The sequence below is a fragment of the Castor canadensis genome, chromosome 1 (assembly GCF_047511655.1).
Source record: "Castor canadensis chromosome 1, mCasCan1.hap1v2, whole genome shotgun sequence".
Lineage (NCBI taxonomy): Eukaryota > Metazoa > Chordata > Mammalia > Rodentia > Castoridae > Castor > Castor canadensis.
The window spans coordinates 152,741,647-152,757,080 of record NC_133386.1 but is presented as its reverse complement, the minus strand read 5'-3'; the positions used below and the strand labels follow the sequence as shown (position 1 = coordinate 152,757,080).

General features: G+C 36.3%; 1 protein-coding gene across 1 annotated transcript in view; it reads left to right on the top strand.

Moving 5' to 3' along the window:
• Positions 1-7,238, top strand: part of Copb1 (COPI coat complex subunit beta 1) — a 37,829-nt gene extending 30,591 nt beyond the window's left edge. Inside the window, exons 18-22 of the mRNA XM_020177983.2 lie at positions 816-935; positions 4,180-4,325; positions 4,871-4,960; positions 6,274-6,429; positions 6,860-7,238. Of these exons, the coding sequence (XP_020033572.1) occupies positions 816-935; positions 4,180-4,325; positions 4,871-4,960; positions 6,274-6,429; positions 6,860-6,919 (572 nt within the window). The 3' untranslated portion in view covers positions 6,920-7,238. The remainder of the gene's footprint in view (positions 1-815; positions 936-4,179; positions 4,326-4,870; positions 4,961-6,273; positions 6,430-6,859) is intronic.
• The last annotated feature ends 8,196 nt before the right edge of the window (positions 7,239-15,434 follow it).

The following is a 15,434-nucleotide window of genomic DNA, read 5'->3' as shown; positions in this document are numbered from 1 at the left end:
TTTTTTTTTTTTGGTGGGACTGGGGTTTGAACTCAGGGCTTCATGCTTGCAAAGCAGGTGCTCTACCACTTGAGCCACACCTCCAGTAGGACCTAAGCTTTTGGAAGACTTCGTATTCATTCATTGAGAAAAAATGGTATACTCAAAATACTCCTTCCACATATGAATTAAATACAGAATTATTCTGAGATGCCTAGTACTCTTTAAAAGAAAATATGCAGATTAATGAAAAGGATAAGAATATTAAATAATTTTTCTTCATAATATTTGAATCATACACTTCTTATGTTTCTTGTTTAGAGATTATTAAGTTGTGTATAATTTTATGCATAAATTTTTATTCCCTGTTTCAAAATGTGAAAAAAAGTCGAGATTCTTAACACCAGTTAGAATGAGACCATCTCCAATGAGAACATGCAACACCATTTACTGTGTACAGCAGTTATTTCTGCCCTTCAGTTTTGCTACTTTATTTAATGATGTGATCAACAAAAAAATAGGACGGCATGTGTTTTTGTAAGGCTTTACAAAAACAGCCACATGCAGGGAAGTTTCTGCTTTGCGAGTCAGTTTATAACTGTTTTCTAGTTTTGTCTTAGGAACCACATGTAACTGAAAAATTTAACTGCCTAATTTTATTTATGTGCCCCACAAATAAGCACAAATGACAGTCTCACCACTACAAACTTTGGAAGATTGAAATAGTACATTTGTTGTCTTTAGCAGATTCCTAAGTTGTATACATTTTAATGTTTTATGGTTAATGTACTTTTAACCATATCCAAACTCTTTTTTTCTCTTCCTCCTCGCCTTAGGTGATCTGAAACTTGTGGAAAAGCCATCTCCTTTGACTCTTGCTCCTCATGATTTTGCAAATATTAAAGCTAATGTCAAGGTAGCATCAACAGAAAATGGAATCATTTTTGGCAATATAGGTAAGGTACTGTTTTATGATGTGATGTTTAAATATTTTAAAGAATTTTTGTAATGAGTAGTGCTGGATATTGCTTGAAGGCATCACTTGAATCCATTTAGTTGTCATATGTGGGATACTCTGATGTCAAGCATTGTTCTATGTTATAGATGTATAAAAATGATCCAGATAGAGTCACTGTCCTCAAAAAACCACCAGGCAAAAACAAGGAGATAGATATAATTAGAATTCAGTGTGATAAAGGTTAGTTGATGCACTATGTGCTTTAGGATCATACAAAAAAAAAAAAAGTACAGTATAGGAAGTCATATGAGGGAAGAGAGCATGTTATCAAAGGCTAACATTCGAGCTAAGTCTAAAACTTTGTACAGGCACCTGTGGCCAGGCACACAGGAGTATTTCATATCTTGAGACTAGCTTGTACAATGTTACTCAGTCAAGCATAATTTTTAGCAATTTCCATCAAAGGGATAGAGCTACTATAGTGAGGAATGAAAGACCTCTGTCCTCAGACTGTTTAGAGTCTAGTAAGGAAAAGCAGATATGTAGTGGTGCAATACATCCATAATGGTAAGTGCTATGAAAGAATCCTGTACTAGGCAGGGTGGGAGTCCGTGAAGAAAATGGTCAGTTTTCAGAGTGGTAGAGGATGGGAGGGAAAATTTAGAAAAGACTTCATGGAGGAGCTCATGCTAGAGTAGGATTTTAAAGGATCAATAAGTGTTCTACAGATAAATAAGGATGCAGCTAGAACAAGTGCAGATCATTTGATAATTTGGAGTTCAGAGTAGGTTAGAGGGTGATGGTGGGGGAAAAAATGAAATTAGGAAGGTCAGTTACTTGCCATGCTAAGGATTTTAGACTTCATCCATGGAAAGGGGAGAGATGAGGAAATTATAAATGAGTGAGCTACATGATTACATTTTTCTATGACAGCATTATAGAAGAGACAAGAAGATTAACTAGTAGACTATTTCAGAAGCCTGAGATGAGAAAGCTTAAACTAAGAAAGTAGCTAGAAGGGCAGTCTATAACTGATGCTAAGGGAAGAAGAAATGGCTAACGTAGCCCTTAGATTTCTGGATCATCGAGTTTATTGACTTGTTTACATCAGTCACCAAAACAGGAAATAAAGGAGAGAAGAACAAATTTGAGAGAAAAAGATAAGTTAAAGCTTGGTCAAATTGAGCATTAAAATGTCTGAAGATAGCTAAGGGCAGTTTGACATGAGTCTAGAACTGAAAAAAAGATCCAAACTATAGATAAAAATTTATTTAAAAGCCATAGGAAAGGGCTGGATATAGCTTAGTTGGTAAAGTACTTGCCTTGCACAAGTGAAGCCCTGGGTTCTACTCCCAGTGCTGTAGAAGAAAAAAAGAAAAAAGAAAAAAAAACAAGAAAGGAAAAACTATAGGAAGGCTATGAGCATAGCTCAGTAGTAGAGTGCATGAAAACCTAGGTTCAATCCCCAGCACCACAAAGTAAGTAAATAAAAGCCAAAATAAATAAAAAGAATTGAAGAAATCACCCAGAGAAGGTTATAGAGTGAAAGGAAGCATTTGAAAGCAGAGTCCAAGAGAGCAGTATTATTAAAGGTTTGGTCAGAGGAGGAGTCCTGAAGTGTGATTAGAAAAGTAAGGTAAAATCTTAAAGAAATACCTAAAGCTGCAAAAAGTCAAGTAACCTGAGATCTGAAAAACTGGATTTGTCAGTTGCTGATCCTTTTTTTTTTCTTGGTGGTACTGGGGACCCCAGGTTTGCTAGGCAGGCGCTCTACCACTTGAGCCACTCCACCAGCCCAACAGGCTAGGACTGTAGGCGTGAGCCACCAGCACCCGGCTAGTTGCTGATCTGAGCATATTTCTTGTGGCATCTCTTAGGCAATGGTGGTGGCTTGAAGACTAAATAGGAGATGAAGAAATAAAAATACTGAATATAGACTTTTCTGAGTGAAGGACCTTGGCTTTGATAGTAAAAAAGAGGGCAGTGACCAGAAGAGAAGGCAAAGATGTGGTAGGGCTTTTGTTGTTGTTGTTATTTTCCCATACAGGGGTCTTGAGATCTAGCCCAGGATAGCTTGGAACTTATGATCCTCCAGCTTTAGCCTCCCGAGTGATGAGCTTACAGGTGTGTACCACCACACCTGTCTAGGACTTTTTTTTTTTTTCTTAAGAAAAGACTATAGATTATGGGGAACAAAGTTGATAGAGGATTAAAAGGTAAAGACCTAAGACTGAAAGAGATAACTAATGCAGTGAGGTACTAAACCAAAGCAGGAATCACAGATGATAGGAAGACAAATCTTGAAGAAAAGAGGTTGAGGTGAGACTAGCTTGAGAGAGACAATAGATACGGGACTCAAAATGGAGGAGGATATTCTTGATAACCCTCAGTTTTCTCTGAAAGCAGAAAGAATAGGGGAATGTTAAGAGTCTAGAATGAGGAAAAGTAGACTTCCTACTGTGGAAGAAAATAGTTTTGTATTAGAAAGTACTAAAGCTCAGCAATATCCATTCAAAAATATTTGTGAGGAGCCAAATGTAAGTGGCTCATACTGGATTCTTAGCTACTTTGAAGGCTGAGGACAGAGAGGATCATGGTCTGAGTCTAGTCTGGACAAAAAGTTCATGAGACCCCATCTCAACCAGTAGCTTGGCATGGTGGCAGCTTGCCTGTCATCCCAGAGATGGCAGGAAGCCTAAAATAGGAGGATCGTGGTCCAGGCCAGCCTGGGCAAAAAACAAGACCCTATCTCCAAAATAAGCTGAGGAAAAAAGGGCCAGAGACATGACTGAAGAAGTAGAGTGCATGGCTAGCAAGTACAAAGCCCTGACTGAGTTCAAACTTCAGTACTGCCAAAAAAGAAAATACATTAGTTAGGAAAAGCAAAAGCATGCTGCATTTGCTATATAACTGCTCATCGGATTGAACTATTTCCCAAGAAAAAACAAAGTAGGCCTAATTTTGAATCCTGTCCTCACTGCTTATCAGTTGTGGGGCTTTGAGCAACTTACTTGACTTCTGTGCTTTCGTTTCTTTATTTGTAAGTGGGACAATAATGCTATATCAGATGGTATTAATAGCAGCATTAAGCAGGTAATACTTGTAAAGCATTTAGAATAGAGCCTCTATAATAAGTATTATTTAAATATTTGCTGATATCATAATTATTTGAATGTACTAAAGTTTTTTTAATTGAAATTTGCCCTTGTGATTATGGATCTTTTTGTATATATTTTTTACAGTTTATGATGTCTCTGGAGCAGCAAGTGACAGAAATTGTGTGGTCCTCAGTGATATCCACATTGACATCATGGACTATATCCAACCTGCAACTTGCACTGATGCTGAATTCCGTCAGATGTGGGCTGAATTTGAATGGGAAAACAAAGTTAGTCTTGGGAGATTTCCTTGTACTCCTTAATGTTGCTTCCTTTAAACTATGAAGAAGGATTCTTTATGAAGTTAATCCCAGTAAAAAGTGTCAGATGTGAAAAGCAAGTAGTTTTTGTTAATTATCTGTTCTTGCAAATTAGCTAATTTGCTATTGTAAACTGAATAAGTAGTAGTTTTATAATTAATCTTATTAATTAAAACATTATAAGCAACATTCTATCTCTTCTATGTGTGAATATGAATTTACCATTAATTCTAGTGTCCAGAGGAGTCTTTGGCCTGCTGAGGAACTTTGCTCCTTTGAACCTTGATTTTTATTTGAACTGTTCTGTGTGCCTCATGTTTATCTGTGAAGTTATCTATATCTCAAAGCACTTATACCAGCCTGCAGGTTGGATTTTGTAGATGTCATTTTTTTGTTGTTGTTGCCCACTCTTCCCCTAAATATTTGTAATGAAGTTCTAATATGAAATATCAGTGAGTCATAGTTTTCTCATTGTAGGATTTATGATCCTCTTGACTTTGTTTTCTCCTCTACAGGTGACAGTTAACACCAATATGACTGATTTAAATGACTATCTACACCACATACTTAAGTCAACCAACATGAAGTGCCTCACTCCAGAGAAGGTAAAATTTGGCTGGAAAATCCTAAAATCTGATAGAGAGTACTACAGTAGATTTCTGGCTTTTTTGTGTTTCCTCTAGAGTATTTTTGTTAAAATTCAGCAAAAAACGACTGTCATTCTGGAGTATCTAAAAGAAGATACCCATAGAATCCTTGAATCTACTTACCTCTTTCTGTTGAAGTATATTATCCTACATGTTCTTAGTGCACCGACCCAAATGAATAGTCAAATTAAGTTTTTCTTTTGGGTCTTCTCCCCCCTTCCAGATAGAGGCTTATTCAAAAATAGTTTATTTGTGATGCTAGATTAGAAAATGTCCCTAACTTCTTTTTTGAGCTCTGATTATAGTCAATATATCTGCTTAAATTCAAAATTATTATTATGCTGTGACTTTCTGCTATGTCTATGTATGAAAGAAGACTGTTATAGAAGTATGACAGAAATGAAGCTGAAGCTCAAAAGAATTTTTTTTAATCAATAAAAGAATCTCTACTCTCAGGCTGAGGTATAGCTCAATGATAGAATGCTTGCCTAGCATGCACTACACACACACACACACACACAGAGAGAGAGAGAGATTGAGAGAGAGAGAGAAAGTCCATTGCCAAACAAGTACGTGTTCTGTTGTTTTTGGTTTGGTTTTGGTTTTAGATGGTACTGGGGCTTAAACTCAGGGCCTTAGACTGGTAGGCAGGTGTTTACCACTTGAGCCACATGCCCAGCCCTTTTTTTTGCTTCATTTATTTTTCAAATAGGGTCTCACTTTTTACCCAGGCCAGCCTGGACCCTGATGTTTCTATTTAGACTTCCCACATAGCTGTGATGATGGGTGCATACCACCATGTCTGGCTTTTTAGTTGAGATGTGTGTCTTGCTAACTTTTTACCTGGTCCTGAATTGAACTACAGTCTTCCCAATTTCCACTTCTTAAGTAGCTAGAGTTACAGGCATGAACCACCACGACTGACCTAAGGTTTTTATTCGTATATTAGTTTACTCAGTAAATACTGAGTTCAACAAAAGTAGTACATTCTTCCATGGAGCTTAAAGGTTGGTGTAGGAGACAAGCAGAGAATGTGTAAATACAAATTGGAATAAGTACTAGCTCTTTAAAGTCATGCTTAATAAAGTATAATATACACAGTAAAATTCACACTTTTTACATGTATAGTTGTATGAGTTCTGGCAAACTCATATGAGCCTTTAACCACCAGCACATATGTAATATTTTAAGTAGTAATTCACTTAAGTATTTGGTTTTGCCAGTGTGTAGTTCTCTAGTAAACTATTAAATTTATCATAAATTTCTTCCAGGCCCTTTCTGGTTACTGTGGCTTTATGGCAGCCAATCTTTATGCTCGTTCCATATTTGGAGAGGATGCTCTTGCAAATGTCAGCATTGAAAAGCCAATTCACCAGGGACCAGATGCTGCTGTTACTGGCCATATAAGAATTCGTGCAAAGAGTCAGGTAACAATCACTTCTTTTGAGAGCATCTGTGAACTGAACAAAGGAAGGAAGAATTTAGGTCTTTGTTATTTTTATAGCATAATCTCTTATATAGATATAGATGAATGGCATTTTTTAACAGAAGTATAACTTCTGCTTCCTTAATGGCCCACATTTGTAGCCTGTCATTCTGGGATTTTTGCCTAAAACCAGATTGATTGCTGTGGGGTGTTTGTGAAATGGATTCTGTAGAGTTTTTTTTTTTTTTAAACACTGCTGTTAGTCTAGCACTAAAGTGGACTCAACCCAGGAAACTTTTGGTGAGTCTATTTTGTACATCCTTGGTTTTGTTTTTGATATAGTGTTATTGAATGTAGGCTTAATTAAACTGGAATAACCTACTGGTTGTACATTGTTTATAAATTATAAACATCTTCATTTTTCTTTACAGGGAATGGCCTTAAGTCTTGGAGATAAAATCAACTTGTCTCAGAAGAAAACTAGTATATAAGAATAAACTAAAAGTCCTTGAAGCTTTATAGTTAAAGTTTAGATATGGGCTTATTGGACTCGAACATCTTTTGTACTCTTTCATGCTTTATGTTATAAAAATCTGGGTTTATGCTGAATGCATTCCAGCCTATAATTTATAGTGTTTCCCTTAAATCAAGATTGAGTTTAAAATTTGTCTTTTGTCTTAACAGTCCTGAATGCTGTCCTCAAAGTGTATGTTTCTCACCTATACCAAGACCATTTTCACAGTACAATAAACAGATTTATTCGTAATTTTCTCGTTATTTTATAAATAAACAAATAATTACTTAATTTTAGATATGGAGCAATGGATTTCTTTTAGTAGGGTTCTAGATTTCCATCATAAATTTAAGTTATTTTGAATAGTTAATATATGCAGCTTTATTAAGAGAACTTACAAACCCGATGATATATAATGAAACAGGCCTCAATTTACTTTATTGTTTTTTAGTTATTTAATGTTACAACATTATTATCTCTAAAGATGCCTTATCATGTTCTCTGGGTTTTTTTTCAAACCTAGCTCCAGGGAGAAAGTATCAAAATAACTTGAGAAAAAAAGATCCATCCTCAACTTAAAGAAGTTATTATGAACCCTGACTGAAATACATACTGTTCTTAATTATCCTAATGAAAAGTAGATAATCCAAAATAGATTTTTTTTTAAATCATTCACATTTAGCTTTGGGTATTTTTTATTTGTTAGGAATTAAGTTGTTTCTAGCTAATTACTAAAGTTGTACTGGGAGGATTAACTCTAGAAGATTCAATAAGCTGTTATTCTATTTCCAAATTGCCTCCATTCCTTCTCACTCGTCATCTTTTTGTCACTTTTACTAGGGCTCACTACACCCTCCCACCATTGTAATTCCAAATGTGCTGTGGAGTAGAGTGTCCCAGTCTGTTTTTGCTGTTCTTTTGGCTCTTTTCCTTCACTGGAAGGAAGATTGAGATAGTCTGGTCTTTTAGCTAAATCTAACTTAGACTATTATTCTTTGTCTTCCATTTAGGACTTCAGTGTACATTCTCCCCTGAGTTCATAGATAAGGTCTGTGAAAGAGTGAAAGCACCATCTTCTATTTCAGTGAGAACAGAATGATTTGTTTGGCATGTCCCAAGAAGATTAATACCTTGTATGATGTCATAAACCTTGAAGCCACTTGTTTTTTTTAAATCATTAAAGCAGAGAGTTACAGGGCACGTGCAATTCCAGAGCACTGAGATCTTAAAGCCAGTGGCTACCAAATAGGAAAGATAGGATGAATGCAGGAAAGGATTAGTTTGATGCATTGAGTCAAAGGGTGGAGACTTGTGATGGGAGCAGAGGAACTGATACAACTTTATTTGGATTAGATCATTTCCCACACTCTGTTCTATTGAACATTAGTTTCATTATATGTCATTAGATATTCTGAGAGAAAAAGGATCCCGTAGTCAGTAAGTTTGGGGGAAGCTACATGCTATTCTGTACTGGGAGTTCACAGTGCACATTAGCATATTGCAGATTCTGAGAGGACCATCAGTAAAGAAAGCCTAGTAGTTTGATTTAACCTAGAGTATTCTAACCTTACTTGATCAAGGAATCCCTTCTTCATAGAACACCTATTGACTTAGCATACGAGGTATTAGTCTTACGTTCATAATCAGTTTAAAATCTCAAGGAATTATGCCTCTGTGTGTACTAGAATATATTTCTGTTATTAATCTCAGAAAATGAGCTGGAGGCATAGCTCAAGTGGCAGAGCACTTGCCTAGCAAGCTTGAGAACCTGAGTTCAAACCTCAGTACTACCAAAATAGTAATAATCTCAGAAAATTTTCTGCCCAACATTTTAAGTCCATTTTGGTTGGAATCAGATGGTCTCACTTTATTTTTTGATGTTTTGTTTTTAAGTAGGCTCTCACAATAGTCCAGATCCTCCTGCCTTCACTGCCCAAGTGCTAGGCATGTGCCAAACTTGGCTCATATTGCCATTTTTTTAATTCATAAAGGAGAAAAAAAAGTTAATTATGAGAAGTTAATTGTGGTTGGAGCTGTTACTTCTTCAGCTTTTCATTTGCTATGTGTGTTATGATTGTGAACTGAATTATATAGCAACACTTAATCTGTTTAAACTATCTTTTAGTTTGGATATAATATACATTCAAAGACAGTATGTACACTAGAAGATACAATATAATTAAGACTGTGACGTCTTATAAGAGAATACTATGTAATAACAAGTGCAGGCTCAGTATATTAATATAGCAAATGAATAAACCTATAAGTATTAGGACAAAACTAATTGTACTTCACTAATGTCATGACACTAGAGGGAGCGCTATGCAATTTTCATTTGGAGATTAGACATGATAGGTATTTAAAGTTTTTATAAGAAAAAAGCAAGGTAATTTTTTTTAGCAAAGTAATTCATAAATAAGGAAAACAGAGAAATAATATATTAAGATATATTAAGCTGCTTACTAATAGAAAAATTACCTTGCTTTAAACAACTTCAGCAAAGCTTGGCAGTACATGCCTGTAATCCCAGCATTTGGGAGGCTGAGGCAGGAAGGTCATAAGTTTGAGGCCTGCCTAGGCTACATAGCAAGACAAAGCCTCAAAAATAAACTCCAAACACCAAGATTGGTAGTGGTATCTTCCTACTTGTCAAGTTTTTCTACGTGTTAGTCTTTTGTTCTGAATACTGTACTCAAAATAATAGTTAGTCAGATCAACTCTTTGCCTTATTTCCTTCTCTCAGAATCTCTGTACACCATCAATGTTCTTTCCCCCTCCCTGAACTCCATTCTGTACTTCTATATCTTAGTGGCCTAAAAAAGTAATCAGGTATAGTACAGAAGTTCAGTTTAGAATTAGGAAAGTATAAAATCCTATCATCCACTTATTTGTTGTATGGTCTTCCACAATGATAAGGAGCTAACTCATTTGGACTAGGCATACTCTGAGCAGGAGAGTGCTTGTCTAGTGTGCATAAGGTCCTGAACTCAGTCCCCAACACACAAAAAATAAAAATATAAAAGAGTTAGTTAACTTACCGGTTCTTATAACACTGAGTGCTTTTTCCATTACATATGCAATTCTCAAAATGACCTTTTGAGGCAAAACCTGTTAATGTCATCATTTACAAATTATTAAATGGGAGGTTAAGTTGCTTGTTCAAGGCTTAATAGTGAGAGATGAACCTATATATAAAGCCAGATATCTTGCAACTAGTCACACATTGCCACAACTACATAATCAACTTGTGCCTCAGTTTTCTCATTTGTAGGGTGCTTATAATGTCTACTTCATAGAATTGATGCAAAGATGGAATAATGTATTATAAATATTTGGCATATAACAGATGCTCTTTAATAAGTGTTCATTCCATTTCTTTCCTGCATTCACCTTCCTTTCATGAATTCTGAAACCTGTTCCCACTATTTTTATACCTCCTCAGAATTTAGTTTTTCATTTTATATTCTATTTAATGCTTTGTTGGTTTTAGGTTTTGTTTCTGGTTTTTGGTTTTTTTGGGGGTTTTTTTGGTGTTTTTGTGGGACTGAAGTTTTGAACTCACTGCTTCATGCTTGCAAAGCAGCACTGTACTGCTTGAGCCCCACCTGCAGTCCAGCTTTGGTGTTTTTGAGACAAGAGTCTTGCTTGTAGCCCAGGCTGGCCTGGGACTTGCTCTGTATCCCAAGCTGTTCTCAAATTCGTGATCCTCCTGTAAGTGCTAGGATTACAGGTGTGTACCTCCACATCCAGCTTTCATTTTTATTTTTGGACGCTAGTAGCTTACTTAAAAGAAATTTAATTTCTTCAGAAGTCTCTAATCGAGCATCATCAATCTTTGTAACTATTAATTATTTTAATAAGCTCTTAGCACTTTGCCTATCAACTAAAACATAGACATCACAATGTATATTTTTCATGTGATATATTTTCTACAGTGAACATTCAGTCTTTCTTTACTTTGAAAATGACAGTGAAATGCCTGGTTCTTTAAAAATTGAGCACTAGAGCCGGGTGGGTGTTGGTGGCTCATGCCTGTAATCCTAGCTACTCAGGAGGCAGAGATCAGGAGGATTGCAGTTCAAAGCCAGCCCAGGCAAATAGTTTGCAAGACCCTGTCTTGAGAACCCTTCACAAAATAAATAAATAAATAAATAGGGTTGATGTAGTGGCTCAAGGTGAAGGCCCTGGGTTCAAGCCCCAGTGCAAAAAAAATTAAGCACTAGAGATAAGGAGCATCTGGGTTATAGTGCCAGTGTGATATTTAGGGCTGTTCCCTGTAAACAGAAGTCACTTCTAATTCCCTGATTCTTCCTCATCTTCTCTATCTAGCAGTGACAGAATTTCTTTGAGAAATCTGTTAGTGCAGTGACAAAAGAATGCAAGCAGAATTTGTGCCTTTTACTTGGGGTTCTATATTTTTGTGGGATTCTGAGAAAACTCTTTACTGTATGTATTCTGGAATAATTGTAAAACCAACAAGATAAACAAATGGAATGCTGTGATCCCAGTTTTTTTAAATAACTTTCTGAAAATAGAGAAGTATATCTGTCTGAGCCTGTCTTATTATCTGTAAAAAAAAAAAATTTAGTTGACTACCAGAGTTTCTAGATTTAAGGTCCATCTAAAAAGCCTTGTTTTTATAGCTGCCTTTTCAACAATTGGGATATCTCCACCTGGATATTATCCACAGATGCCTCACATCAACATTATGAAATAAGATTGGGGGAATAGCTCAGTGGTAGAACTCTTGCCTAGCATTAATAAGGTCCTGAGTTCACTCCCCAGCACTGTTTAAAAAAAAAAAAAAATGGAGCTTGCTCCTCTACTGTGTTCTCTGGTCACTTATGCAGGAAAACTTACTCTCTTGTATCTCATTATATACCAAGCCCTCTGTCCTCCGTCAGTATTTTTCTAATCTTTTTTCCCCCAAACCTAATGTCATTGCCCTGGTTTAGATAATTGTTGTCTTTAACCTGGTCTACTGCAATAGCCTAACCATAAATTTCATGTATAACTTTAAAATTAAAGCCTATGCTTTTAAAATAGTAGCTATATTATTCCTCAACCTGCTCAAATTCTTCCCTGCTAATACTATTTTGAGAGATATACCCAAAAAAAATCTAAAGATTTTAATAATATTTTAATAAAAATGTAAATGGATCAAGATGCTAAAAGAATATTGACAAGCAAATGTCTACAGTGTGTACCAGAGTATATAGTAGATGAATATTTTTGAGTGGACAAGTGATGTGTTGCCAACACTAGGGAGAGTGAGACAGAAAGATGGCAAGTTCAAAGCCAGCCTGGGCTACATAGTGAGTCCTTGTCTCAAAAACCAAAAGAAATCTTTGAGTAGCACTAAGTGAATGAAGCATGTAACTATAAAGATAAAAAATAAGTGGGTGCTGGGAGTGTAGCTTAGCAATAGAGTACATTCTGAAAACCCTGGGTTCAATCCCCCCGCCATACACACACACAAAGGCTGTGAATTAAATTACACCATGGACATGTGCCTATTAAATAACATTTGGGTGAGAAAAAAGATACCACTGTAAGAATATATGTCTCATATTATGAATTACATTAAAGGTATACTGCCAGCTTTTTTAAGTGAACAGAAAATTGAAATATCCTATCAGTCATATCCCTAGTACAGCTTGAAAATAAATGCTCTCTACCCAACTCCAGTTAATGGGTGTTGCTAAGATATTTCATTGCTATAATTGCTGATTCCAGCTCTTGTGATTTTTAAATTTGCTCTTGATGGTTTGGGCTTCAAGCAGGCTGAAGCCTCAGCCTGTTCTGGGCCCACCCAAAGAGCTGACATCCCTTGTGAGAAAACTTTGCATTCTCCTAAGAAGGTGGGACTGACTTACCCACACAGGACTTCACCAGCAAGGCAGTGAGGAAAATGCCCATCTGACTCAAGGATTCTGTCTGGCAAAATGACTGAATTTTAGTAAGCTGTGCAAACAATTTCTTAAAGCCCAGGAACATAAAAAAGTAAACTTAATGAATCATAGTCAAAATGTTCTCTTTCTACAAAGTTGTTTAAGGTCACACCTTTTTTAATGACCCATTGCTTTGAGTAAAAGTATAATTATTTTCTGTTAGGCCAAGAGTGTGGTTTTCCAACTATCTCTGCCAGAACACTAGTATTCCACAAGCTAGACCAGTGTGTTCCCACAGCTAAAAGCAGATAATGATTTTCTTTATTCCAAGTCCAAGAAAACACAAGTCAATAGAAAATTTTGTTGACTTTATGTTTCTTCTCTATAAATGTTTTAACACTTTAATACCTGCTACCAGGTTTTAAAAGTACTAAAGAAGCCTTATGGGAATATTTGGTTAACTGAATGCTCATGGTCTAACAGCTTGTCTTTGTGGCCATGTGTGTTCCTGGTGGTTTTATATGGCATACGGTATTTTTGCTAGGAAATTTGTTCCTTTATTCATCAAAATGAATTAAAAGTGTCAATATTTCATGGTGGCAGCAAAGTACAATTTAACTTCTAGGTGCTCCGCCCCTGACCTCAGTGTCTATGTAAAATAGAACTTGTAAAACCCAAATAATTCATACAGATCACATGCCCAAAGGGCACTATTTAATAAAATAAGCTTTGGTAATGGAAGTATAGATGCAAGTTTAGGTAGTCCCTGGCTTAGGCCTTCAACATAAACAGCCTTGAAAGAGAGTGCTCTGGTTTTTGGTAAGTATGATTCTTCCTTTATTCCCCAGTGGAAGGTGCAAGCAAGGACTTACTGGCATCCTTAGGTTCTGATGCTAATACCTACTGTGTGTCTAGAGCTGTGCTATGTTTTGAGGTTATTCAGAGAAAACAAGAGTCTGATAAATATTTTAATTCTTAATATTTAAATCTTACAGTAGAAAAATGTAACTACTGTGAGAGCACAGAAACTGGTAGCTATTGGAAGAAAGTCAGACATGGTTTCATAAAGAGGTGACATTTAAACTAAGCCTTGAAAAGCACACATTCGCCTGCTGAATGTCAGATAAGAGATCAGGAAAGGCCATGCCAGCCACAGAACAGACTGGCTAAAGTCACAGATATGTAGCACAGAGAAGTGGTTTCTCCTCACTGCCATTGTTGGGTGGCAAATAGTGAGGCTAGAGATATATGCCAAGGGTTAGATCAGAAAGGACAGACTGAGAGCTGGGTGTGGTGGTACATACCTATAATCCCAGCACTCAGGAGACTGAGGCAGGAGGATAGCAAATTGGAGGCCAGCCTGGGCTATGTCCAAGGCCAGTCTGGGCCACACAGGAAGTCATTGACTCAAAAAAAAAAAAAAAACGGCAAGAAGAAAGGAAGGAAGGAAAGAGAAGAAAGCACTTGAACTTCATTTTATAGGGAATAAAGAACTAAGGATTTGAAGCAGATACATGACAGATTTGCATGGAGGAAAAATCTAAAGATTGGCAGTATAGGATACCAGATAGGAGCCTATTGTAGAAATCATATCAAGAGTGGTTTTAAAAGAACATGCCATCAAGAATGGGATGTTGTTAGGGCAGGTAGAGCCTTTTAAAAAAGTTTCAGGTTTCCCTAAGGTCAAATGCTGCTCTGATAAATGTGAAGTGTTACCAAATCTTCTTTTCTTCACATAAAATGGAACCATCTTTATCCCCTTCCTGTCTAAAAGAGTTTCTGAAGTAACACTGAGAGATACTCTGTACAGATGGGCAGTGGAGTAGGTATTAATGGTATTGTCAGTGCCATCTCCATCCTAGAACTAATACTATGAGGCTGGACAAATTGAAATTGTCTCATATAGGTTAAAAAGTCAAATGTCAGCAATTTCATATAAGTGACTTAATTTTCTTATTATTTCCTGCTTCCATTTAAAACATACTTTTTTTTTTTCCCTTAAGATGAGCAATAAATTCCAGCAAGGGGATTTCCAGGAATGCTGGGGAGGCAAGTGCGGCAGAGAGAAAGTATGAAGGCTTTGGAGTCAAATAAGCCTGGAATTAGATTTTCCTCGGTAATTTATAAAGTAATTTATAAACTATGGTCTGGGACACATGAATCACTTTCAACCTTTTTTTTTTTTTGGTCTAGAAAATGGAAATAAATAATGCCTACATTATAGAGTATGAGAAAATTCATGGTTTATTAGTATGTGGCATATGACAGGTATTTAATAAAACTTAGTCTCATCTGTTCCATATTCCCCATCACCCTCATTTTTCCTTCTTGGCATAGAATTCAGAATTATCTGCTTATGTCCCAGAAAAGCATATGCCAGGGATTCTGAGTTGTGCCAGGGATTTCTGTGTGCATAAGAAATGTTCGACTGCCCTAATTTCAAGCCAAAGTCTTTTAGCTTGAGTGGCCATTGAAACTATCAAATATTCCATGGAGTATTTGATATTCCATGCTTTGGTACACAATTTGAATCAGGTTTTTCTGGAAGCCACAAACCTCATCACTTTTCACATCACTCAGGAAGTTACTCATACATATAAA